This window comes from Sander vitreus, chromosome 18 (assembly GCF_031162955.1).
Source record: "Sander vitreus isolate 19-12246 chromosome 18, sanVit1, whole genome shotgun sequence".
Taxonomy (NCBI): domain Eukaryota; kingdom Metazoa; phylum Chordata; class Actinopteri; order Perciformes; family Percidae; genus Sander; species Sander vitreus.
The window spans coordinates 25,387,802-25,413,375 of NC_135872.1; the positions used below are offsets into that span (position 1 = coordinate 25,387,802).

The window sequence follows — 25,574 nt, forward strand, 5'->3', positions numbered from 1 at the left end:
AGCCACATGGCGCTCCTTTTCCTCTCTGCCATTCTTCTGCTCCGTCTCTGTCCTGCTTGTGTGTGTGTTGCTGGCCGCCACCAGGCCTGGTTGCTTGCTTGCGTGTTTGCCTGGCGCCGCTGATTCACGTGATGGTACAACATCAAATCACAAGAGGGGGGGGAGGAGGAACAAAGTGTGTCTGCTGAAAGCAGCGGCACTTACACAGATACAGACAGCCAGGTTGTCTCTTTGATGAAACCGCAGCAGTGCATACTGGAAATAAACTGAACTAAAGTATCAATCTCATTACACTGGTGTTGATTATAGGATTATAGCATGAGGCACTTTGCCTGCTGTGACATTAATCATTGTAGGTTAGCATTCTAGGTCACTCGGCACTTCCAGTTACATGTGTTATGTTGTTATTACATGTGTATACATTTGTGTAGATGTTTATACATTTGTATAGATTTTTCTTTAATTAAAAACAAAATAGTTTGGGATTTATGACCCCTTGTCCTATTTTCCCTACATGGGAGAGATCCCCCCGTTTTGTTTTAATGTAACTAAGTTTACTTAAAGTACATTTTAAATGAACTACTTATTACTTTTACTTGAGTAATTTTTCAGATAGGTAATTTCACTTGTACTTGAGTAATATTTCATCAACGTATTGGTACTTTTACTTGAGTACAATATTTTAGTACTTTTTTCACCTCTGGTTAATGAAGCAGACTTGACTTGATCAGAAAGCTTTGTAAAAAGGGGAAATTTGTACTGACAGTGAATTTGATTTAGTGTCAGAAGCAGAGCCAGGACCCACTATTGTGCAATGTATTGCTGCTGTCAGTGTGGAAGGCACAGGTAAGTACCGCAGTGTGTGAACAAGCAAACACGATCAGATCAGTAACAATATAACCCCTTTCTAAATCTACATTGTGAAGCAACACTTACTGTATTTGCACTGAATTGGAAATTATATTTTACAAAAATACACAGAATTACAAGGCTGTGGAGAACAGTGCGCTATTGCAGACTTATACACTAATGTTATTTTAATATAGTCAGTCATGAAGTAAAGTGCATTAGACCTAATGCATGAAATTCCAGGGCTGAAAATGAGTCCCACTCTCCAACAGAACTTTGTAGATGTAATACTCATTTACACCTTTTAAAGAGAATATACATACATGAAAAGAAAAACAGCAGTGTAAACTCATGGCAGGTTTAAGTGTTTGTCATTAAAGTAATAAAACTCATCATGCTTTGTTTGAACCTGAAGTGTGACTACCTTAAAAAACATTGAAAATGCTCAAAGATCAATACATGAACTTTTAGAACTTTTTCTTAATGTATATCAATAATTATTATTATTATTATTATTATAAATTAACTCATTTCTTAATTTATTAACTAATTTATTTTAACTGACTGACTCTAGTTCAACATACAGCAAAATGTCAAATCATGTGGAGTATGATATTTTCGTGTAGTAGTAATTTGTGGCAACTTCTTTATTGAGATTACAGTCAGAATCATGCCATCATGACGTCTGTTGGCATCTCACTGGTATGTCCTTTATTCCTAAAAGAAACAACAGCTCAGTCGATACAAACATGATGATACGAAACAAAGGTTGATATTAAAGTGGAGTTAAAGCCCAACAACAGATTTTTTAAATATAGCCTATAGTATTAAACAGGCTGTTGCAAAAATAACCAAAGAAACCTCTGTGCTTATGTGCACATCAATCTTGTCTGATATGATTAACAGAACAAACAGTTCACAGAATTCCATGAAAAATCATGGATCAATTAAATCTTCCCTCTCCACTAAGGCCGGCCACACACTGGCTGCGTCGCCTGAGCGCGTCAGCTGCGTGGCGTGTCCGTTTTTATTTCGGCTCCCATGTTAACGGGTAAGAGCTTGCACACTGCCTGCGTGACACGCATGTCTCAGGCGGGGCTCGAGCCGCGCCGAAAAACGCGTGCATGCTAGAAATAGAACTGACGCCTATTTTTCACGCGACACGCAAGCCTGTTGGAAGCGTTTCCAGGCAAACTAGAATAGGAAAAGATGTTTATATGTCATTTTGACACAAATACATATTAATAAATGACAGGTGGATGTTTGAAAGTCTCTCGGTTTTGACATAAATGCAGATATAAATGTAATAAAAAAAAGAAAAGAAAAAAGATTGATTTTCAAAATATTGCACCTGTCAATACAGCCTATTTTGCCGACGTTGTCTTTGCTGTAATCAAATCAGTATATATTTATGTTTAACATGAAGTATACTGCTTGAGTGCAGTAAATCAATGGGAAACATACATGTGTACAGATAAGGCTCATCAGACACGTTTCTTGTGTGTAAAGACAGAAAAATCAACGCAGCCACCACGCAGCTGACGCGCAACAGAAACGCCAAGCCACGCTCACGCGACACAGCCAGTGTGTGGCCGGCTTAATAACTCCCTCAGAGCAGTCCATTCCTGCCAGTCCTCCCCCAGTGTCTCAATGATCCAAAGCACTGGGTAACCGGAGCTTACCCAGAGCCCTGTGTTTAAAGATGTAAATAGGGAACGTGATTGCCCATGATTGTCAAAACCTGTAACACGCCCATTTATAATGTATTCTTTCTGATCCCACCCTGTATCCAGGTGTGCGCCAGGCGAACTGGGTCACAGAATTACCAATATGCCCCATAACCCTGAGCAAAGCTTGACTCACCACTTGACTGTGAGTTGTGCTGCTGGGTTGACAAAAAAGAGCCTTTGTGTTAGTTTCAGTCAGACTTTGGATTGAATTATCTTAAATACAAGGATGCATTGCTACTTGTTATTGCTCTTTTCATCCAGCTGCTCCACTGTCACACCAACACTTTTCTTGTCTGAAGACTTACTCATGCATACTTTACATGCAAAAAGCCGATTAACCTGGTTATGCGTACATGGCAGAGAAATCAACTTTTTTTCCAGGACAAATCTAGCTGGACAAATCAGGTTTCTCTAATCCCCTTTCTACGATTATGGACACCAGGTTTCTTGTTTACATGACATTAAGAAATCAAAATTTAAATAAAAAAAACAACTGCAACTGGTAACTCAAGTTCATGTAAATGAAGACACCCTAAAGGTAGCAACTTTGTCAAGTAGGATTTGAATAAAACAAAACAGGGACTGTGTCTTCTGTTTTACATGTGTAACTACAGCTGCTCTGCTTACGTGGTGCTACGCCTCCTGTGTAGACACAGTTTTAGTGTTAGGCAGTTGCCTCAATATACCATTAGCTGTTAGGCAACAGCAACATGATAAGCTAATGGTATATTGAGGCTGATAATTCTGTTTTGGAGTCTTTCTGCCCTCCAGTGGTCAAAAATAGTAAATGCTGCTTTAAACAGATTATCTGTTAAATATCCAGGTTTTAGGATTAAATGTCTGTACAGTGCATTGTATTAAATACATAATTCCCTTTATCCTTGTCGATAATATGGCTCCCATGATCACTTGTGGGCTTCTTTGTTCTCATCTGAGGCATGAGATTATGAGAAATGATTAAACATATTTCACACAAGCACAAGGTTAGATCGGGATTAAGCACTGGGGCTTTCTCTCTCTCTCTCTCTCTCTCTCTCTCTCTCTCTCATATATATATATATATATATATATATATATATATATATATATATATATATATATATATATATATATATATATATATACATATCATATATATGTGTGTGTGTATCCACAATGAACCAACAAGCTTTGTGATCAGACAAGTAATCTTCAGTGGGATGTCACTGATACAGTAGGACACGGTAGGGTGCTTTGCACAGGAAACAGTTGTTGATTTTGTTGAGAGAAGACCATGAAACCGGTCAGTCTTTAGCAAAGGTCACATCGAGGTTAGTGTTTTTAGAGTAAAACAGGTGAGTGATTTGTGGGTGCTTCTGTCTATGTTGGGTCAATTCATTTTAAATTCCCTTAAATATAACAGCTATTTTAATCATTATTTGATCAAACTAAATGTTAACTGAAAGTATATATATATATATATATATATGTTTTGGACATATGAAATATTGTAAGACTAATTACACCAAAACATATATGTATATATATAGTATATAAAGTCGCTTTTCCATTACATGGTACCTGCTCAACTCGCCTCGACTCTACTCGCCTTTTTTGGTTTTCCATTACGAAAAAAAGTACCTGGTACCTGCTAACAGTTACTTTTTTTAGTACCACCTCAGTCGAGGTTCCAAGCGAGCTGAGGCGAGCCGAAATAGGTGACGTGAAAGCGACAGAGCTGAACAAACCCGCTATTTTTAAATAGTTTAGCCAGCTGTTTTTTTGCTCTGCCTCCAGCTTCATTTGAAACTAAATGTGTCTTCTGGCTGTGGCAACAACAACACACCTTCCACGTTCTGTGTGTGTGTGTCGCGTTAGGTCACGGCAGTTTCCTGCGGCGCCGTTTATTTTACAGTTTTACTGCGGCGGCTCCAGGCAGAGCTTTTGCCATGGCCTACGTACACACACACATAGCCGGGTCGACGCAGGCACCAGCGCACAAGTATAAACATCAGGCCACTTACATAGTATACGGCGAAAGCTCTACGTGGAGCCTCCACAGAACTGTAAAACAAGCTCAAGTGGCCTGATGTTTATAGCCGGCATATAACGACCAGCCACGCTGAGGCGGTACTAAAATCTGCAATGGAAAACGGACGCACAGTGTGTCGAGTCGAGGTGAGTAGAGTCGAGGCAAGTCGAGCAGGTACCATGTAATGGAAAAACGCCATTAGTTAAATAATATATTATTTATATTTAATTTGACCAATTTCAAAAATTGTGTCGAGCAGAGAATTGTTTCATTTAAATTAAGAAAAAAAGGAAATGTCTTCATTCTTCATTTTATGTTTCATAAATTGGGCTTTTCATTTGTTTAAAAGGCTGAACAGAAAGCAAAATGACCCCAGCCATGATGGCTCCATGTCAGTTTGCACGTTATGAGGTCTCTGGGTTATCTTCTGCAGGTTCAAGAGGCTCTTGTGGTCTGTACATGAAGGTGAGGAGGAACAGAGCCACATCATAAGAGCACCAATAGGCCGTATGTGAGGTCACTGCTGACCAATAGCGGCTCTCCACCAAGCCCTCCCGCAGCTCAAAGTCGATGCGCCTCTCCAGTTCCACTGGAACAGAGAAAATGACAGATTAGTATCTAGCTGCATTAAGTGTCAGAAGAAGATATTTTCCTTAGTAGTTCTCTGAGCCCTGGTGGACTTCGGTCATATTGTCTGGGAGTTCCCACTGTCAACATATTAAGCCTCTGTATTTTTCTTAACCGTAATGACGCTGGCTAATATACATTATACAGTGTATAACAGTCCAAAATTGTAAAAAATTGCGATAAAAGTTGCGATGTCTTCTGTATTTTTTTTGCAATGAAGTTGCGAGGGACATTGAAAATTGCAAAATAAAGTTGCGATTTTTTTTGTGGTATACTTCTTAAAAAAAAGAAAAGAAACTTGTTTCGGGGAGAATAAAACTACTCTGGGCAGAGTTTTTCCTAGTAACCTTACCAAAAAGGCTCAGGATGCTGCAAATGCTGGCATAATATGAAAATGGCTGGTGGGTTTAAGACAAAAAATAATAATTTATTATTATAAATATATTATTATTATAATTATTATATTATTATTATATGAATTAATCAAATTTGAACATATCTGTCAGTGGCTTGTTGATCTTTACATTGTTAGTTAATTTCCCATCCTGGCCTGGGCTGGGACACACATTCATATGGTTTGATTAAGCACTTATTGGACTTTAACTTATCATTGCACATACAATAACAAGCGTAGCTGTCCTCAATTTAGGTCATCCTGTACGTCTCATCCCCGGTTTTTCCTGGGACTGCTGTGATTAGTTGAAGTCGCAGGAAACTCCGGTTTTTGGTCAAATTTGCGGTGATTGGTCAACTTTGCCTAGACAGGGCCAGTTTTAGCTTGCTATGGGTGGGCTGGTAGAAATAATAGGTGGTCAACTTGGGCAGTAGCTACCCCAGAGACTAGAGAAGGGAAATATAGCCCAAAAGTTGCTGGTGCAAATTCCTGGGTAAATGGCACAAAAATCTGTTTCAACATTGGTGAGTTATCATTTCACTGGAAATGTACCATATACTATTTTATGTGACAAATCACATTTTTGACACATATTAAGTGCAGGGTCTGGTGGCCCTCCCCCAGGAAATTCTGACCATACAACACTTCATTTTCTGCATTCTGGTGAATTTGTTTGCACCAATTTATGGTGGAAAATTCTAATTTATGTAGAGGAAAAAACAGGTGACAGTTCAAAAACATAATGGAATATAATCCAGTAATTTCTTTCTGTAGTTCAACTTCTCTCATTCAATGTTATCTCATTTAATGTTATCTCTGCTGAGTCAACACACATGTAATAATAATAATAATTCATTATTTACTGTATGGGCGCCTTTCACATCACTCAAGGTCCCCTTACAGCAGTAAAACAGTAATTAAAAACAAGAACACAGAGCTAAATAAAAACAAAACAAATAACACACCAATAGTGGAAGTAAGAAGGCTTGATCAGATGTAAAATGCTAATCTAAAAAATATATTTTGATCCTGATTTGAGGTGGGGAGAGGGTTCATTTTACAGGTGGTTTGTGGGAGAGAGTTCCAGAGATGGGGGCTATGCAGCACAAGGCTTTAAACCTCATGGTTGTTTAGCGGGCAGGAGGTGTGGTGAGGACCATGGAGGAGAAGGATCAGAGTGTCCAGGAGGGTTTGTAGGTGTGACGGAGGTCAGAAAAGTACGAAAGTTTGAGTTTGTGGAGAGCCTTAAAGAGCAACGTGCAGGTTGAATTTATAACTGAATTAATACTTAATGTTGTCTGAAGAGGTCTTTTAAAAACACATATGTAGAAATTGCTGTTACACAAAACCTAAAACAGAAATTTTGATGAAAATGTGCCCATTTTAAGCTAGGCTCTGAAATATGCCTTTCCCGCTAGCAACGCGTCATATGACGTAGGCAGAGGCAAATAAGAGTTAGAGCAGTGGTGAGAGACAGAGTGAGATATAGAAAAAAGTTTTAGATTGAGTTTTAGATGGTAAATTATTGTATTTGTGCTGGTTGCACGAATTCCAGCCTGTCAGGACATCGTGTCCATCATTTTCCTTATAGGAAAAGCAAGGCTTTTCATTTTTGGGTGCGTTTTGTGCAGGTGAAGAGATTTATTGGAGTCTCGGATGGGATTTTGGAGTAAGGACAATGTGAGGCTGATTACTGATGCTGTTCCCTTGCTGCACTCGATGGAATCAAGTCCACCACCATCAAAGTTTTCACCTGAATCTGGCGCGGGCAGGACAGGAGGACCAAGTGCTAGCACTAGAAATTCCATGCACCAAAAATGAGCTCTTAGAAGATTAGAAGGTTTTCGTAATTGTCTGCCTTCTGACATCAATGTAGCAGTTTGCACAAAGCTATAGCTATGAGCTGTTGGCAGGCAGCTAGCCCAACACTCCCGTTTCCCCCGCATTTCAATTCAGACCATTCTCCCGCCCGATTTTGTAAGGACCAAATTGATTTATTAATCAATATGCTGAAATCCCCTAGATTTTGCCACTCAAATGTTGACAGGTATAGGCTCTCATTACGAATCTCCTTACCATACAAATCAAATCAAATCATTGGAGCTTGAACTTGACCAGACTCCCTCGCGTAACGTCACTTACGGTTAGTGATTTATAGATGCAGAAGTTATTTTATCACAATTTCATCTCAAAATATCATTTATGGCAGTTATATATTTCTCCAGTTTTGAAAATCTAGTTGGTTATCATTAATATACACTATGCTATATAGGGGTGTCCAACCTGCATGTTGCTCTTTACAAGTGAGTGGAGAATCTCGTAGTCAATGCGATATTTGATAGAGAGCCAGTGGAGTTGTTGAAGGACAGGGGTGATGTGATCTATGGAGGGGGTTCTGGTGATTATTCGGGCAGCTGAGTTCTGGACCAGTTGGAGTTGATGGAGAAACTTGAGAGGTAGACCAGAGAGAGTTACAGTAATCTATACAGGAGGGCATTGGCAAGGGCAAGGATGGCGGTGCTGATAGGTGTACGTAGGCATGATTGACTTCTAACACAAATCTCTCGCAAAGGCGAGTCTTTTCAGGGGTGCAACCCCATTGGCTAATGAGTTTTTGAGTGACAACCAAACGGGTCGATTCTCGGTTTCACCGGTCCAGTCTATGAGGCTAAACTGGTTAGATTTTATGCTAACGGATTGAATGGTGCTAAATCCAACTTGTATTACAAGCAGTGTTGGACATTACTAGTTTAACTACTTCTCAACAGTGTCACTGAATCAAATTTTCAGTAGCTTATGTTAGCTCTTTTATTGAACAAATAGTGCGGTAGCGTCCACACAAGCTACATTTCCCCAAGTTCCCACAAGCACAGCAGAATTTGTTACACTGCAAAAAAAGCAGTTTGGCGAATAATAAGTTTGTTATTGGAACTGTTCAGCCACTGACAGCAAGCCCCTACAGAAAATAGTGAGACCAGCAGAAAAGATCACAGGTGTCTGTCTCCCCTCCATAGCCAACATACACAAAGACAGATGTATCAGTAAGGTCACAAGCATACTGACCGACCCATCCCACCACCTCTTCGCACTCTTGCTTTCTGGTAGGAGGATCCAGAGCATTAGTGCAAGATCCAACAGACTGTGCAATAGTTTCTTCCCCCAAGCCATCAGAACCCTGAACTCTCTTCAAATGCTGCCACCCATTGCTCCCTCTACTTATACACATAACGTATTATACACATAATGTATAGATGTAAATGTTCAAGCACTTTAAATGTGTACACATGGGTTCCATATATTGCACATGTACACGATACAACAGCACTTTTATCTCTGTACCAATCACTGCTTTTTAATGGTTTTACTATTTAATAATGCCCCTTATTTATGAAATGTTAATGTATGTCTATTTTAAATTTGAATCTGTCTCATAATGTGTCTGTTCTTTTATTTTTATTTTTACACGTAACATACTATGATCTATGGAGAATGATATCTCGCTTGTGTGCTGAGTGTTTATTATGGTAGTACAATAAAACTGATTGTGATTCTCTTTGTTGATGTCAGCTCTCTCAAAATATGCAGTATTTGGTCCTTTAACTTGAGTGAATTGTGCCTGAAAAGGCTTTGAATTTGATGTTGAAGAAGGTGTGGAAACCTTGAATATTATGTTTCACTATAAGGAAGCCACCTGAAAGCATTTTTTTTTTTACTTTAACTTTTAATAATTAAGTACATTTAATATCAGTAAAAGTTTTAAAGTCATTGATATTTAGTAATATTCTAAAAGGTCATTTAACTTCTACCAGTCATTTACTGGTAAGATACTTGTACTGGTTAAAAGCAATATGACAATGTAATTAGCTGATTTGTGTTTGACAGCACTTTACTGTAGTGACACTATGAAGGAGATCGCTTCATCATTTCAGTAGCAGGGGGACAGGGAACTGGGTACGTTGTGTTCGTTTACTAGAAAGTTTGTGTTTTTTGGGGTAACGAGATGAAATATGGCAGTATCAAAGAAAACTTTCTGATTACAAGCCAACTAAATAAGTGAGGTGAAAAAGACGAGTCAAAGTGTAAACACTATACAAAAGAGGTTATTATATACCCGTAGGTAAAAAGTCATGGCTTAGAGTTGCATTACCGCAACCATGTGGAGTGAAGTCGCTACACTCTCATTATGGGCTCTCTCATCAGTCTCACTCTGGAGCGGATGAGACAAGTGCGACACCTAGTCATATCTGCCAACATTTGGTTTTCGAAAAAGTAAAGTACACTTTACATTGCAAAATGAAAACATAACTTAATTTATTAATATCAGAGAACATGCCTGCCACACTCGCAGTGATGTCATCACAAAAAGCAAAGGAAAATTTTTCTGTGCTACCAACATTGCCATCTTGAGTTCAGCTTGCATCACATTTTCTGCCTCTGTCTGTCCTTTCGTGATGAATGAAGGATGAAATCTTATGTGCCTCTTCTGCGCGATGGTACCGCTGTGTTTTAATGTGCTGGGTAATGTAATTTTTCCCGCCATGCGCTACATTAAAATCAATACGACACACCTTACAAAAAGCGTGGAGGTTGTCGATATGACTAGGTAAGATGCATGCAAATTGTTGCGCTCAACACTGTTGAAATTTACAGCTATATTTCGATTTCTTTGCGGGAACACCGCCTTCACCTGCCATTTTTATCGGCTCGCTTTCGGGTCTGAACTTTCCGCGAAGCTTGCGCAGAGATCAACTGATCAACTGGGTTATAGGTTGCCAGGTTGATGTGACAAATTGTTGAAAATTGTATATGGTGTGTGGATTATGTGAATAGGATGCGTTTCATACAAGATCTGGCAACTGGTCAACATTAGACAAACATATTGGTCTGATTATTTATAAAGGAGTTTGGGCCATGCAAATTACGTGAGTTTCCCGGGAGAAATAACAAACCGGGAGGTGTCTGGGAGATAGGGCTAAAAAACGGGAGAAACCCAGGAAAAATGGGAGTGTTGGCAGCTATGCAACTTGTGGTAAAATTTGCTATAACTGTCCGGTCCGGTGTTTGGCTTGATATCAAACCGGTTTGAACATTTTTACACTGGCCCAAGCCTACCACCACAATAGATCCAGGGTTTTTCCTGCATAGAGAAATTTGTGGTGCCCCTCAAATATGTTTTAGTTGCAGAGGTTTAGTAAAAACTTGATAGTTTGGGTGCTGGGTGTCTGGTAACTGGATAGGCGGTGTGTAGTTTGGGCGCTGGATGTCTAGTAAGGGATAGGTGTTGTGCAGTTTGGTCGCTGGGTGTCTGGTAATTGAATAGGTGGTGTACAGTTTGTGTGCTGGGTGTCTGGGTACTGGATTGGCCAGATTGGATTGACTGGCAGTTTGGGCATTGGCTGTCTTGTAATTGTCTGGATATGTGGTGTGCAGTTTGGGTGAGGTTTTGGGCTCTCCATTGAAAGAAAACCACAAACACTCCAGTTCATTAAACTACATAGTTTGATATAAGGCTCACATTTTACTGTGCACAGAAATGTCTCCTTCTAGGTCAGTGGTTCCCAACCTTTTTTCCTTGGCGCCCCCCCCTACTTATGTCTAAGAAAAGCTGAGCCCCCCCCTCCGAAACCGAAGTTGAGGTAACTCTCGAGATAGAGCCTTACTTTCTTTTTTGATACAGAGTAGTTATCAGCACTTTTACGTTTCTCCGCTATGTTTCATTTATAAAATAGTGATCCCGTGGCGGCAGGAAAAATGAGGATGATAGCAGCTAGCAGATAGCGTTTGTTTTCTTTCCTCACTCTCGTTTTCAAGCTGAACAGCCAATCAGATGAATTGGCTGTTCGGTCGATGGCCGACAGCTGCCAAAAAAAGGCAGACGAAGGCCGACGGTCTCCTTGGTGTGTCAGGGCCTTAAGTGCTGCCCCACTCCTCAGACAGAGTTTGGAGTCCTCACAAGAGTTTGATGTCACAGGTAATGTAGATTAAAGTCCGTCAGGGTTCAGGAACTGAGGGCTTAGGGTGGGACATTGGAACTGGACAAGAGAGATTTTAAGAAAAATGGAATGTGAGGACGTAATTAAAACTGACTACCGGAAGATTGATTTTGACTCCCTGATATCCAGCTGCAGGTAGTTTCTGACCAAAAGCACATACAACTTACATGAGGTGCTGTCCATGACAGCTGAGGCAGACTGGGACATTGCAGGCTCCACGACTGTCCTCTCTTTCTCTATTTCTTCATCCTTCTCTTCGTTCTCTGGCACCATTGCCCCTTCATCTCCTGATGCCACGTTCTCCACCTCAGAGGCTCCACCCTCAGAATCTGATGGCTCCTCCTCCACTCCTCCCACCTGGCCACTAGAACGGGAAAAGCGGGAAAACAGGATTCCTCCGATTCCCTTTCCAAGACTGGCAGCACCTGAGGGGCAGTAAGTTTCATGCTTCATACAATTCATTCATTAGTTATCAAGACAGAGTAAAATGTGCCAAAAGTTGGGTGAGCATTCCCATGCGGTTAGTTTGGGCAGGTGAGAACGCGGCAATCACACTTTGGTGCGCACCAAAAGTGGACCAAACAAAGCGTACCGAGACCAGCTTAATGAGGTGGTCTCGGTGGTGTTCAATCGAACTCTGGAGCGGTTCGTTTGTGGTGAGAACGTGATCCAACCTTGAACCGCACCAACTACAGGCCTATATACTCCGCAAGTCTCAGCTAATGTCTCCTGTAGTCAGGTGTGGTTAGCAATGTGCAATGTGGCAGAACATGCCATCTGTAGCAGCTTGCAGTGTTTCTCGCATCTCCGTGGTCAAACCAGCCACTGCTAAAGTTGCAGAGCAGAGCAGAGCCAAGTCTCGGTGACCAGAGCAGACATAGCAAGGTCGCTCACGAAACAATGTCTGATTATTTAAATGAAATAAGCTGGTTTGAACATGGAGATGCATAAAATATGAACTAGTCCACACAGGACCTTCTTTCTGTATTTACTTTCTTGCCAGACACATCCGACCAATAAGAGGAGTGAATGTTATTGCATGATTTGTAATGATGCATTTTGGTATGCTTGGATTTTTCCAGGTGTGAAACGAAATCCAACCAAGGGCAAATCGCTCCAAGTTTACAAACTAATCAACTGATTCGGACCAAAGCAAACAAACTATAGGTGTGAAAACGCCCTTAGATTAACATTTTGTTTGTGTTCTCTTGTCCTATTGTTGCACCAGACAAAATAAAAATTCCACTTGTGCAGAACTTTCACTTACACACAAACTGAAAAAGTTCTATTACACCCCGAGAAACTATTAAGTTAATAATTAAACTAAGTGTAAGTAGCCACAATACAGTGTTTATCATACTTGTAAAGGTTTTATTAACTTTTTTTATTACATTACATTTATATTGTTCACTTTCTGATGCTAATGTGTTACATATTTGTTATGCTAATGGCAATATATAACAAGCTTATAAAATAAAGTATTACAAATTATTAATTATAGCCTATTATGTCAAAACAAAATGTAATACACTAATTCTATATATATTGGGTTTATTTTTACAACGTAGCTTGATCATGGTTTCCGTTTCAGCCCACTCTTTGAATGTTTACGGCTGCTATGGTTTGTAGTCTTTTTATCTTAGTTTGCCACGAATGTTGAAATTTTGACAAATTTGTAGCTGCTTAGCTGCTGGCTAAATAAACCATCCTCTCCACTGGAGCAGGAAATCCATATTGATGTATTATAAGACCATAACAAATCCAAATGGCTACTTAATATGCACGTGAATTACGTCATTGTCATCTTTGCGTTCTTCATTCTTGCTGATAATGCCTAAGGTTGTATTCTTTTGCAAAAGGGATTGTTTCATTGCAAATGAGGCATACAGGTTTAGCGTTGCTAAAAAGTTTCAGACATATCAGTCCATTCTTCATTAAAGCGTTTTTTCATGACAACTTTTTGCTTTGAGAGTGATATTTTTACCTGACAACAGGCCTTTCTTCCTGCAAGCGTTTTCCACCAATCAGGACACTGCGTACTACGACGTTTCCGTAATCACTTCTCAGTGAATGGCTCCTAGTCTGAGATAAGATTCATGATTCATTCATACAGGTTTACCTTTAAACACAGGACTGCTAGAAAGAGCTTTAAGACCTGACATACAGAATGCTTTTCTCCTATTGATTAATTAACGCTAATGATGATTTTTTCGGCTAAGCCATCTACCTGTCTCTTAGACCCCATCCCAACTAGGCTACTTAAAGAAGCTTTACCCTTGGTTAACACTTTGTTACTAGATATGATCAATATGTCTTTATTAACAGGTTATGTACCATAGTCACTGAAAGTAGCTGTGTGAAAACCTCTTATTAAAAAAAACCTCTCTCGATCCGAGATCTTAGCCAACTATAGACCTAATCTTCCCTTTCTCTCCAAGATCCTTGAGAAGGTAGTTGCTAATCAGTTATTTGACTTTCTACATAACAATAGTTTATTTGAGGATTATCAATAAGGATTTAGAGTACATCATAGCATAGAGAGAGAAAATGACCAATTACCTTCTAACTGCATTAGACAAAGGACTTGGCTCCGTACTTGTCTTATTAGATCTTAGTGCTGCATTCAACACTATTGACCATAGAGCCTGTTACAGAGACTGGAACATTTAATTGGCATTTAAGGAACCACACTAAACTGGTTTGAGTCCTATTTATAAGATCAATCTGAGTTTGTTAATGTTAACGATGAATCCTCCAGGCACGCTAAAGTTAGTCATGGTGTTCTACAAGTCTCAGTGCTTGGACCAATTCTATTCACCTTATATATGCTTCCTCTTGCAATAGACCTTTTTCACGGCAGACATGTTGACATGTCATAGTAGGAAAAGCACAGGTGTATTCAAAATCATTAATGATGGCTGCATTCCACTTAGGAGAGGCCCTGGTAGTGTGTATGCTGACTCACTGAAATAGCTTACTGGGACACTTGATGGAATTGAGCCATCGTTAAGGGTATCAATTTCAGCCGTGCTTTAAATACTATGACAAGTCAAAATGTCTGCTGTGAAAAAGGTCCATATTATTAGGAAACACTCTATCGATGTTCACTGTTATGCGGATGATACACAATTATACCTATCAATCAAGCCAGATGAAACCAGTCAGTTAGTTAAACTTCAAGCATGCATTAAGGACATACAATCCTGGATGACCTACAATTTTCTGATGTTAAACTTACACAAAACTGAGGTTATTGTGCTAGGCCCTAAACACCTCCAAAGCTCATTATCTAAAAATATAGCTACTCTGGATGACATTGCACTGGCCTCCAGCAATACTGTCAGAAATCTTGGAGTTATTTTTGATCAGGATATATCCTTTAACGCCCACATAAAACAAATCTCAAGAACTGCCTTTTTTCACCTGTGTAACATTGCCAAAATTGGGCAAATCCTGTCTGAAAACGATGCAGAAAAACTAGTCCATGTATTTGTTATTTTAAGACTGGACTTTTGTAATTCCTTATTATCAGGTTGCGCAAACAAGTCCCTTAAGACTCTCCAGCTGATCCAGGATGCTGCAGTGTGTGTACTGACAAGAACTAATCAAAGACGTCATATTTATCCGAACTCTTCTAAGAGCTATATTAAACGGCAGTTGTTGGGGCAAGTTTTAGAGTGCCTTTGTGCCTCTTAACAGACACAAAATGCAATTAATATGTCTGTGCCACATGAACAGGGCCCTTGCGTGTCAACAAGATGCGTTTTCAACTCAGACATTGTTTAAATTCACCTACCCTGTCTTGATCCTGCCGGTGGGTAGCTTGGCCTGTTAGCTGCTAGCTGTTAGCTGTTAGCTGCTATCTGCCGTCCGTGATAAATGTGTTCAGCCAGGCTTTTGTAAAAAATCATCAGCAGCAGTTCCGTGTGTATTTGTAGCTCATCCATTTTGTGTGTGATCAATCTGGTGTTGGTGAGTAGGAGGCTTGTCAGTGTCGATCTGTGTGGTAGCTAGTTCGCTTAGCCAGGCAAGCAGCCTTCGTCCCCCTGCCGCAGCCGACAAAAATCCCCCGAGCGCCCAGTGGTCTTGTGGATGTCCTGCATAGGACAGATCATGCCTTCGCAGCGAAAAGTTTAGATTATTTCTCCCTCAAAAATAGGTAATTGAGCACTGTAGTGGTTATGACCATATCAGTGACTATGTAACTACATGGAAACGGGATAAACTATGTATGTGGCTTGCACAGTAATAGCGTTACTGAAGCTTAGCTGTAGCATCGCACAGGCTCCTGGGAATTCAGTTGTAGCAGGAAAAGGTAAACAGTAGTGTGCAGATCGGAGCGTAGTGTGTGAAGAGTGAAGAGCGGAGTTGTTTACAAGGGAAGAAGCTTTGAGTAACGTAACTATGGAGAATATAGCAGATATACAACAGACAGAAGAGCCTTTTGAGTTTGATGGTCGTCCTTATTTATTCGAACCTGAGTATACAGACGAAGAACTAGCCTCACAAGAGTTGGAAAGAACGAGACAGACAGAGGGGCAACAGGCAGATGAACTTTCTGCTCCAAGCGCAAGCTAAAGCTAGCCTTCAGTAACTGGAGGAAATAGCAACACCACCGCTGCTCCGTGGATTGTTATTGGGATGATTATCCCAGAAGCCTTGCTGAATGCACTCACCGGAGTGCAGCTAGCAGCTACTACCGCACTACTGTTTTTTTTAGGGGGGAATAAACTTCAAGACCCAACATGACCTGTCCTCTGGAGGACATAGCCACACCACCGCCGCTCCGTGGATTGTCATTGGGATGATTATCACAGAAGCCTGTCTGAATACACCCACCGGACAGCAGCTAGCAGCTAACGGCTATCAGCTATCAGGGCAAGCTAGCTACCGGCAGGATCGAGACAGGGACCAGGGTAGGTGAATTTAAACAATGTCTGAGTTGAAAAAGCATCTTGTTGACACCTGTTCATGTGGCACAGACATATTAATTGCATTTTCTGTCTGTTAAGAGGCACAAAGGCACTCTAAAACTTGCCCCGACAACTGCCGTTGTAGCTCAGGGGACGCTTGTAGTACGTAGCTGCAGCTACTCCGTGTTGCCTGCACTGATTCGGGTCGGGGTTTTTTCTATCGAAAGTACTCGCGTAGCTATAGCGATCAAGATTAACGTAAAAATTGGCCGGAATTCTACTTTAAGAGTAAACTTAAAACTATCCTCTTTGATAAAGCTTATAGTTAGGGAGTGAGGAGTTGCTGCGTTCGCCTAGACCGGCGGGGGAAGGTGTATATCTACAGACACGGCACCCCTTCTCTTCTGTGCTTTTCTTCATATCATCAGATTCATCTACCAACCCTCATAAAGCTGGCTCAGGTTTGCCTTGGACCAGCTCTTAGTTATGCTGTTATAGGTCTAGACTGCCGGGGAACTTCCTTTGACACACTGAGCTCCTCAATCCTTTGTCTTTCCATCTGTGTGCATTCATGTCCCAGTAATGCTTGTTACTAACTTAGATCGGGGAGCTTATTCCCCAGAGTCCTAATGTTTTCTCGCCTCGCAGTTTACCTTGGATTGGGGTGGCACCTAAATCATGGTTGCAGCTGCCGCTGTGGTCCTGCTCGGTGCCCTGCTATTCCCTACTATGCACTGAACTGCTACAGTTCTTATTTCTAGTCATAGTTCCATTATCTTTATTGTTACTATAATTGCCACTGTTCATCATACAAACTTATATAATTATTATGAATCATATTTCTCTATATCTGTATATCTGTATCAGTGTCTCTGTGTCCTAACCAGCACCAGCAGTTGCAGGTCTGTCCGAGATTTCTGCCTAAAAGGAAGTTTTTCCTCGCTACTCGAGGTTTCTGCCTAAAGGGATTTTTCCTCGCCACTGTTGCACTACATGCTTGATCTTCTGGGAATTGTTGGGTCTTGGGTAAATTATATAGTGTGGTCTAGATTGATCAAGTAGAGACACACACACGCGCGTGAACACATTAACACACATGCTTTGTGTGATCTGTTTTTGCTCAATGGGCACATTTATATCTCATATAGGCTATAATCAATAGCCTATTTCTTCAATGTATAAAAGAGATAATGTGCGATGTAAGAGGTTCGCATGATGTGGCGATGAACACTGAATTATCAGAGAATCTGCAGATCCCTCTGCTTTATAGAGAGTTATATAGGCTCTGCTCATTTCTTGGTCACACTTTCTCTCTGACTGGCTTTGGCTTTAGATGTCAATAATTAGCCGATAACTTTGAATGCATATTCACAGTGAGAGATACGTTCACATTGGATACTGGACTGAGCGCTGATGTGGGGGCCTCGTTGGATATATAGCAGTGCTACAAAGAGAGAAAGTTAGTTCAGGGACGGAAACGTGAACATATAGCCTGCACTTGTGGTAACAATCAATCGCCAGTCAGACAGTCGCCTATGTTCATTTTCTACCTGTAATAGTCTTGTACTGTGTGGGACAAATCTGTTTAATCACATCAGATTTAAATCAACAATTACATCACGGTCTGGTGTCTGCATATGGGCTGTAAGGGACGTGTGAAGTAGCAACCAGATGTGACCTGTTATTAGGGGTCCAAGCCCGAGGGGTGGGAGAACCGCGGTATCAAAGCTACGCGGTTCACACAACAGGGCTGTGGAACCCTATTGTTTTCCTAAGGATTTTCCATTATTATTTTCCATTTTTCTTCTTCGCCTAAAACTCCCGCTACAGCCTAAACCGTACATGGTGGGGGTGTGCCATTTTCAGGACTGGTCAAAAAAATTCCGCAAGGACCTCAGGCGCAACAATTGACCCACTTCCACCACTAGCGCTATAGCAGAAAAGACGTGTTTGGTGCTAAAACTCCCACACCGTACACCGGACATTCAAAAACCATATATCCTCGCGTTCCCTGGATCCAACTGAATCGCCTGATATAGGCCACGCCCATTTCCGCCTAGACTTTTATGCGTGAAAAATCGCGATTTATCAAAATCTACTTTTTCGATCTCCTCCTAGACCGTGGAACCGATCTGCACGAAACTTGGCACGTAGCATCTCCAGACCGACTGACAAAAAGATATTAAAAGAATTTTTATAGGATAAAAATTGTGCATATTACGCACAAACAAATTTGTGTAGCTAACTATGAAAACACCAACATTGCCAAATCTTGACCAAAATAAATGCTATCAACGCGAAACTTTAGATTCTTGTTTGCCATGACCCTCTGGAGGTCCCCCACACATTTTAAGAAAATTGGCCACTAGGGGGCGCTACAAGTACAAAAAGTTTATATCTCATGAACGGCTCATCCGATTTTTACAAAATTTGGAGGGTACCATCTAGGGCCACTCCTGAGGCCACCTCTACAGTGGGGTACTGATTGGTCAAAGTGGATGTGGCCTATGGGACCCACATTTGGATTCACCACTTACACTGATGTGAGCAACTTTAAATTTACAGGGTAGATGTACAATGGGTCATGGACCTCACCTACCAAAAAGTACACATGTGGACCACTAGGTGGCGCTATAATGTTTTTTTTGCCTTTAACTCCCACAGTACACATTGCACATTAGAAAACCTTACATCCACGTGTTCCTTGAATTAAGTTGAATCACATGATGTAGGTCACGCCCATTTCTGGTAAGAAGTTTTTTCACAATATGTGCAAAATCAACTTTATCGAACTCATCCTAGGCCGTGCGACCGATTTACCTACCCAAACCTGGTAGGTAGCACCTCCAGATACCTGACCAAAAGTTATTAAAATAATTTTGCTACGTTAAAGTATGTGCATTTGACGACCAAACTAAATTTCCTAGCTAGCTACCAAACACAAACGTTATCATATGTTGGCTAAATGAAATCAGCAAAAAACTATTATTATTGTTCAACATCCCACTATGATGCTCTCTACCAAATTTGGTGAAGATCGGACTTTAGTGGGCGCTATAATCAATGATTATGTGTTTTAGCCAATAACTCGATTGCGATTGCTATTTCTCTGCCGTAGTAATTGCTATCGACACGAAACTTGTTCGGCATGCCGCTCTGAGGCTCTGTACCAAATTTGGCGAAGATTGGCCATTAGGGGGCGCTATAGTCAACGTAGACCAGTTTTGGCCCTTTTACTCAATCACTGTTAATGGGATATTTGCAACGGCAACGTACTGCAGACCTTGCGGCTCACGCCCTCGATATTTCCCGACTTGTAAAAACAAACCTCCACTATGTCCACAAGCTTCTCAAAACATTGAAACCAACAATACATTTATAATCATTTTTAATAAATAATAATTGTAAATGTAATCTTAGCCCCCTGCCCCTCAAATACTTCGTCCCTGCATCAAACATGTAGAGCGGCGTTTGCACAGTCTGACTCGCACACAGCAAGTCTGCTGTGGTATGGGGGCCCTACATCCCGGCAAAGATTGGAGCGACTGAGCTGCCCCCGTGCCTCTGAAGGTGAAGTCAGTTTCCCCAGGTGAAGTTTAAACACACATGTACACATAACAGCGAGTCTGTTACGTTAGCCAAAAGTGAAATCGCTCCCTCGTGAGTCGTAAGAGCATTCTGCCCTTTGATTAGTTTTGATTTTAGTAAAGACAAGAACAGCTTAACACAAAATATTAAAACCTGGCATGTTTGAATTCATAATGTTTACAGAGGGTGGCGTTACGTTACAACACACTACACAGTGCTTGCTCATTTTTATTTGATTAGTGGTTAGGGTGTTTAGGTAGCAGTAGCCTACTATAAAATCCACTTACTCTCACATATCACAGCAATAAGGCTGCACAAATTAAACCAGGTTACATCCTTTACTGTCAAACTGGGAAAACGAATACAACATTAATGGGATTAAGTAGGCTAGACTAAACATAACTGCATGTGATAAATCTGTTCAGATTTTTTTTGTTATAGGCTAGGCCTACTTATTAGCTACAGGGCCCTACACTGTAATGTAATACAAGGTTAACCAGAGCTTTTCACATCTGGATTTGTACAGGCCAGAATAGCTAGAGAGATTAGCTGGAGCGTAAAAGTGAAAAGGTAAGCTAAAAGTCGGGATATTGCCAGTTTTTTGCAAAGAAAATTCAGAGAAGTGCACAGAATGAAGAGAAGGAGGGAAAACTGGAGAGACCAGGAGGGGTAGAGCAGGAGAAGGCCACAGAAGGAGATTGAGCAATAAGTGAAGGACAAGAGGAAAAGGAAGAATTGACTGTGAGGGATGAAGAGGAGGCTGCAGATTCAGAGAGAGGATAGAGGCAGGTGGTGGTCAGGAGGAGGCAGATGAAGATGACAGGAAGGAAGAGGGTAGGCCTGCAATTCCCCCGGGACCACATAGTATGTTTTTATTCTTCTTCCATATAAACTGCAGTACAGTAGTATAACATGTCATATCACTCAGTAAAATGACATGTTTTCAGTTTTTGGCTATTTCTATTCTGTTGTAAGATATGTACATATGTACATACAGTATATAAATAGATTATCTTATGATGTTTTACAGTTTCTTTTGTTTGACCTTCTGTTTGATCATAATTGCTGATATTCTATTTTCTATTCTATTTGTCTTACTTTATTAGTAATTTTGATCAAACAAATGATAGATACGCAGTTTTACAGTTTTTCCTCTTTTGTCACACAAGCCATTTACATATGAGGGTTTCCGTGTGTAAAGCATATTTGATAATATTAGTAGCAAAGCCATGTTAAATACGCAGTGACATCATATTAGAACATGTGTGCCTGCGTGCACTTGAATGCTATTGTGAGCATGCGCAGAATAAACGGTCAGAGTGAGTTCCCAGACCAAAGAGACGATGGCGGTCTGTCATTTTTCTCCTGTGAATATTAGCTAGGTGCTAGCTAACCACTTTGGTGACCGTTACAACGATAGACTGCTGCAGAAATGTCTAACACTACAGGTTATGGGCCCAGTAATGCAGGCCAAAGGTGGTTCAGACTTTTATTCGACAGTGATGAGAAAAATTACGAACTCTGGGAAACGAGGTTCCTCGCGCACATGGAGTTGCGTGGCCTCAGACAAGTTATCTTGGAGGACCCGCAGATAGCTGAGGAAGACGAAGCAGCTCTCGCGGAAAATGAGGCAAAGAATGGAGAGGCATATGCAGAGCTAGTGCAATGCCTGGACAACAAGAGTTGTATTGGTAATGAGGGATGCGAAACGTGACGGAAGAAGAGCACTGGAGATTCTTCGGGAGCACTATGCGGGAAAGGACAAACGTTGAGTTTGTATTGTGAACTTTCCTCGCTCCAATGAAACTGTCACTGATTATATGATTCGAGCAGAGACTATATTCATGTCATTGAGAAGAGCAGACAAGTATATTAGTGATGGGCTTCAGATGGCCTACCTGATTTATACAAGTCATTCGTCGTGCCATGTCACCCAGACAAATGACATTGTAATGTTCGGCGAGTTTAAAACAAAACTGCGAAGTTATGAGAGTGCTGAAAAATATGGGAGAAGTGTAAAAGAATGTAGAAGAAGACAACGTGATGAAGACTAGTGGGGAAACGATGTCACAGGGAAAAGAAAATGGACCTGGCTGATGTTGTTGTTACACGTGCGGTAAAAAGGGACACATGGCCAGGACACACGAATCACAGGCGAGAAGAGAAGAACAAAAATGGAACACACCACAGCAAGGAAGGGGGCGCGGTCGAGGCCGTGACCATGTGAAGAAAGCTGATGGAAAAACAGAGGCAGAGCCTACATCTTTCTGTTTCTTCAAGTTGACTGACTGTTCTACACAAAGAGGAAATAAGAAGGGTCTAATGGTCGACTGCGGCTCCATAACACACATGATCAACGATGCCACAAAGTTCAAAACAGTTGACAAGAGCTTCAGACCCGAGGACCATGTGATCGAGCTTGCTGACAGAACTAAGGTGAGCGGGATGGCGAAGATGAGGGGAGACGCGGAAGTCAACTTGCTGGACAGCGAGGGATGACAAGTGAAAACGAGGCTCAAGCAAGCACTGTACATCCCATCGTTTCCACAAAACATCTTTTCAGTCAAAGCAGCTACAGCCAACGGAGCAGAGATCCACTTCAAGGACGGTAACTGGCTGTTCCACAAGGATGGTACCAAGTTCAAAATGGATGTGTATGGTAGGCTGTATTACCTTAGCACAGTAGAAAATGAAATGTTGATGAAGTGTATGGTTGTCATGACATTCAAACGTGGCATAGGATACTTGGTCATTGTAAGTATGGGTGATGGATGATGTTGCAAAATTAGAAAAGGTGGTTAAAGGGATGACGATAAAAGGGAAACAAATCTGTCTAATCAAAACTGTGAAATATGCACACAGGGCAAGTTTACACAAAGCAGAAACAGACAGGCAGACGCTAAAGCTACAACTGTACTCAAGCTAGTACACACAGACTTATGCGGTCCTATAGAACCAGCAGGTAAAGATGGATACAGGTATGCACTAGCATTTACTGATGATTACAGTGGGATGATTTTTCCATACTTTATCAAAGCAAAGAGTGACACGACAAAGCTACAGAAAAATTCAAAGTAGACGTAGCTCCATTTGGAAAGATAAAGTGCATAAGATCTGAGAACGGCAAAGAGTTTACCGGGCAGGAGTTCCAGTCTTTACTTAGGAGTAACGGGATAAGGCACGAGACGAGTGCACCTTACTCACCTCATCAGAACGGAACTGCCGAGAGAGGCTGGAGAACCTTATTTGAGATGTCACGATGCATGCTATTGGAGAGTAACCTTCCAAAGCAATTATGGACATATGCTGTACAGACAGCAGCTCAAATCCGCAACATGTGTTACAGTAAGCAGCTAGACCAGACACCTTACAGTGTTTTCACAGAAAACACCTGACCTATCTAACATGAAGATAGTTAGCTCAGAATGCTACGTATATAAGCAGGATAAAAAGAAGCTGGATTCAAGGTGCGAAAAGGGGATTTTTGTAGGCTATGATAAATATAGTCCAGCATATAACGTGTATTATCCTGAGACAGGAAAAGTCCTAAAACATAGGCTGGTGAAATTCATCACCAAAGATAGCGCAGATAGCCAGACTTAGACGGATTGTGACAATGGGGATGACATTGAGAGTTATGAAAATACACCACCGAAGATAGTCAACCAGGGTCAGGGACAGCCTAAGTAGAGTAAAGAGTCCAGTGTTCAGGAGACTGCTGAGGCAGGTCCGACCCAGACAGATAGTACTCAGAGAGAACAGGGAGAAAGGAGATATCCTACAAGACAGAAAAAGGCTCCAGAATACTTAAAGGAGTACCAGTGTAAAGCTAAGTGTAATAATGACGAAAGTGAAAACGTAGATTATTTCTACAGAGTGGCTTATGGTGTACTTAAAACATTTAGAGAGGCTATGGACTCTAAGAAGTCAAAAATGTGAACTGACACGATGAAAGAGGAGATGAACTCTTTGATAGAGAATGAGACTTTCACTCTGACCCCACTGCCAAGAGGCAAACAAGCAGTGGGAGGCTGCTGCGTATATGCAGTGAAAGAGAGCCCAGATGGATCTGAGACTTGTAAAGCCAGATATGTAGCAAAAGGATATGGTCAACTAGAAGGGACTGACAATAAAGATACTTTTTCACCAACAGCCAACATGACCTTTGTCTGAGCATTGATGCAGGTGGCTGTACAGGAGGATTTTACCCTACACCAAATGGATGTGAAGACTGCTTACCTCCATGCTCCAATGGACTGTGAGGTATATATGGAACAACCGGAAGGTTTTGAGATCAAGTCAAAAACAGGAGAACGCTTAGTGTGTAAATTTAATAAGTCATTGTATGGTTTAAAACAGTCCGGGCGTAACTGGAACAAGTTACTACATGATCACCTTACATAGAATGATTTTGTACAAAATGATGCTGATCATTGTGTCTACAGCAGAGAATCTGAGAACGAGAAAGTGATTCTGTTAGTTAACACCTTACTCAGTGATGTAAAAGAAATGTTGAAGAGAAGGTTTAAGATGAAAGATACGGGTCCACTTAAACACTTCCTGGGTATCGACTTCAGACAGACAGAGACACATAGAGAAGATGTTAGCGAAATTTGGAATGTCTGAATGCAAACTAGAGCTTAGATCGGGCCCAAAAAATCAAGCCCGACCCTACCCGAGCCTGTGCATGTTGTGTCCGATCCCGGCCCGGCCCTACACATTAACTGTAATTATGAGCCCGAACCCGATTTAAACCCGTTATAACTGATGTTCTCAACTACAATTCCAAGTTGTTTGAACTAAAGAAATCTGTTTAGAATTATCTTAATAAATACTGGTAATGCAAGAAGGACGAAGCAAGTAAACTGCGCTATTTGTTTATTCAGAATGGAATGGATCACAAATGGATCCAAATGAAGAAACGTAAAAAAAAAACCTCGACCCTAGCTCCCTCAGCCGAATAGTGTGGGTAACAGATCAAGGCAGCAACATAATCAAAGCCCTGGAACCATATAGGAGACTTTCTTGTCTCGATCACCTAATTAATACTGTCCTTTGCCACGGTCTGCATGCCAACGCACTGGCCGACAACAGTGCTGCAGAGGGGGGAGACACGATATCAGCACAGTTTACCTCACACTCAAGTCAGTGCAGGACATACACCCACAGCTACGGGAGAAGCTGGAGAGGCATAGCTTGCTCCCCACCGAATAAGGCTAATAAAGTAATGATTAAAAAAACACAAATGCTTGACACAAATGCTTGGCCCAGCCCGGCCCGTTCATAGCGGCGTAAAAAATCGGCCTGGGCTCGGGCTGAGGACAACCATGGGGCGATAGATTTATCTAAAAACCCAATATGCAGACAGAGAAGCAAATACGTAGATATAAAGTATCACTTTGTACGGTCTGCACACACAGAAGGGAAAATATCTATAGAATACTGCCCTACTGCAAACATGGTAGCTGA

At 41.1% G+C, this 25,574-nt stretch overlaps 1 protein-coding gene across 1 annotated transcript in view; it reads right to left on the minus strand.

Annotated features, from left to right (window-relative positions):
- Positions 1 to 4,091: 4,091 nt before the first annotated feature.
- Positions 4,092 to 25,574, minus strand: part of ddhd1b (DDHD domain containing 1b) — a 38,688-nt gene continuing 17,205 nt past the window's right edge. Inside the window, exons 12-13 of the mRNA XM_078275299.1 lie at positions 11,772 to 12,029; positions 4,092 to 5,179 (exon numbers count right to left, since the gene is read on the minus strand). Coding sequence (XP_078131425.1) covers positions 4,995 to 5,179; positions 11,772 to 12,029 — 443 coding nt within the window. The 3' untranslated portion in view covers positions 4,092 to 4,994. The remainder of the gene's footprint in view (positions 5,180 to 11,771; positions 12,030 to 25,574) is intronic.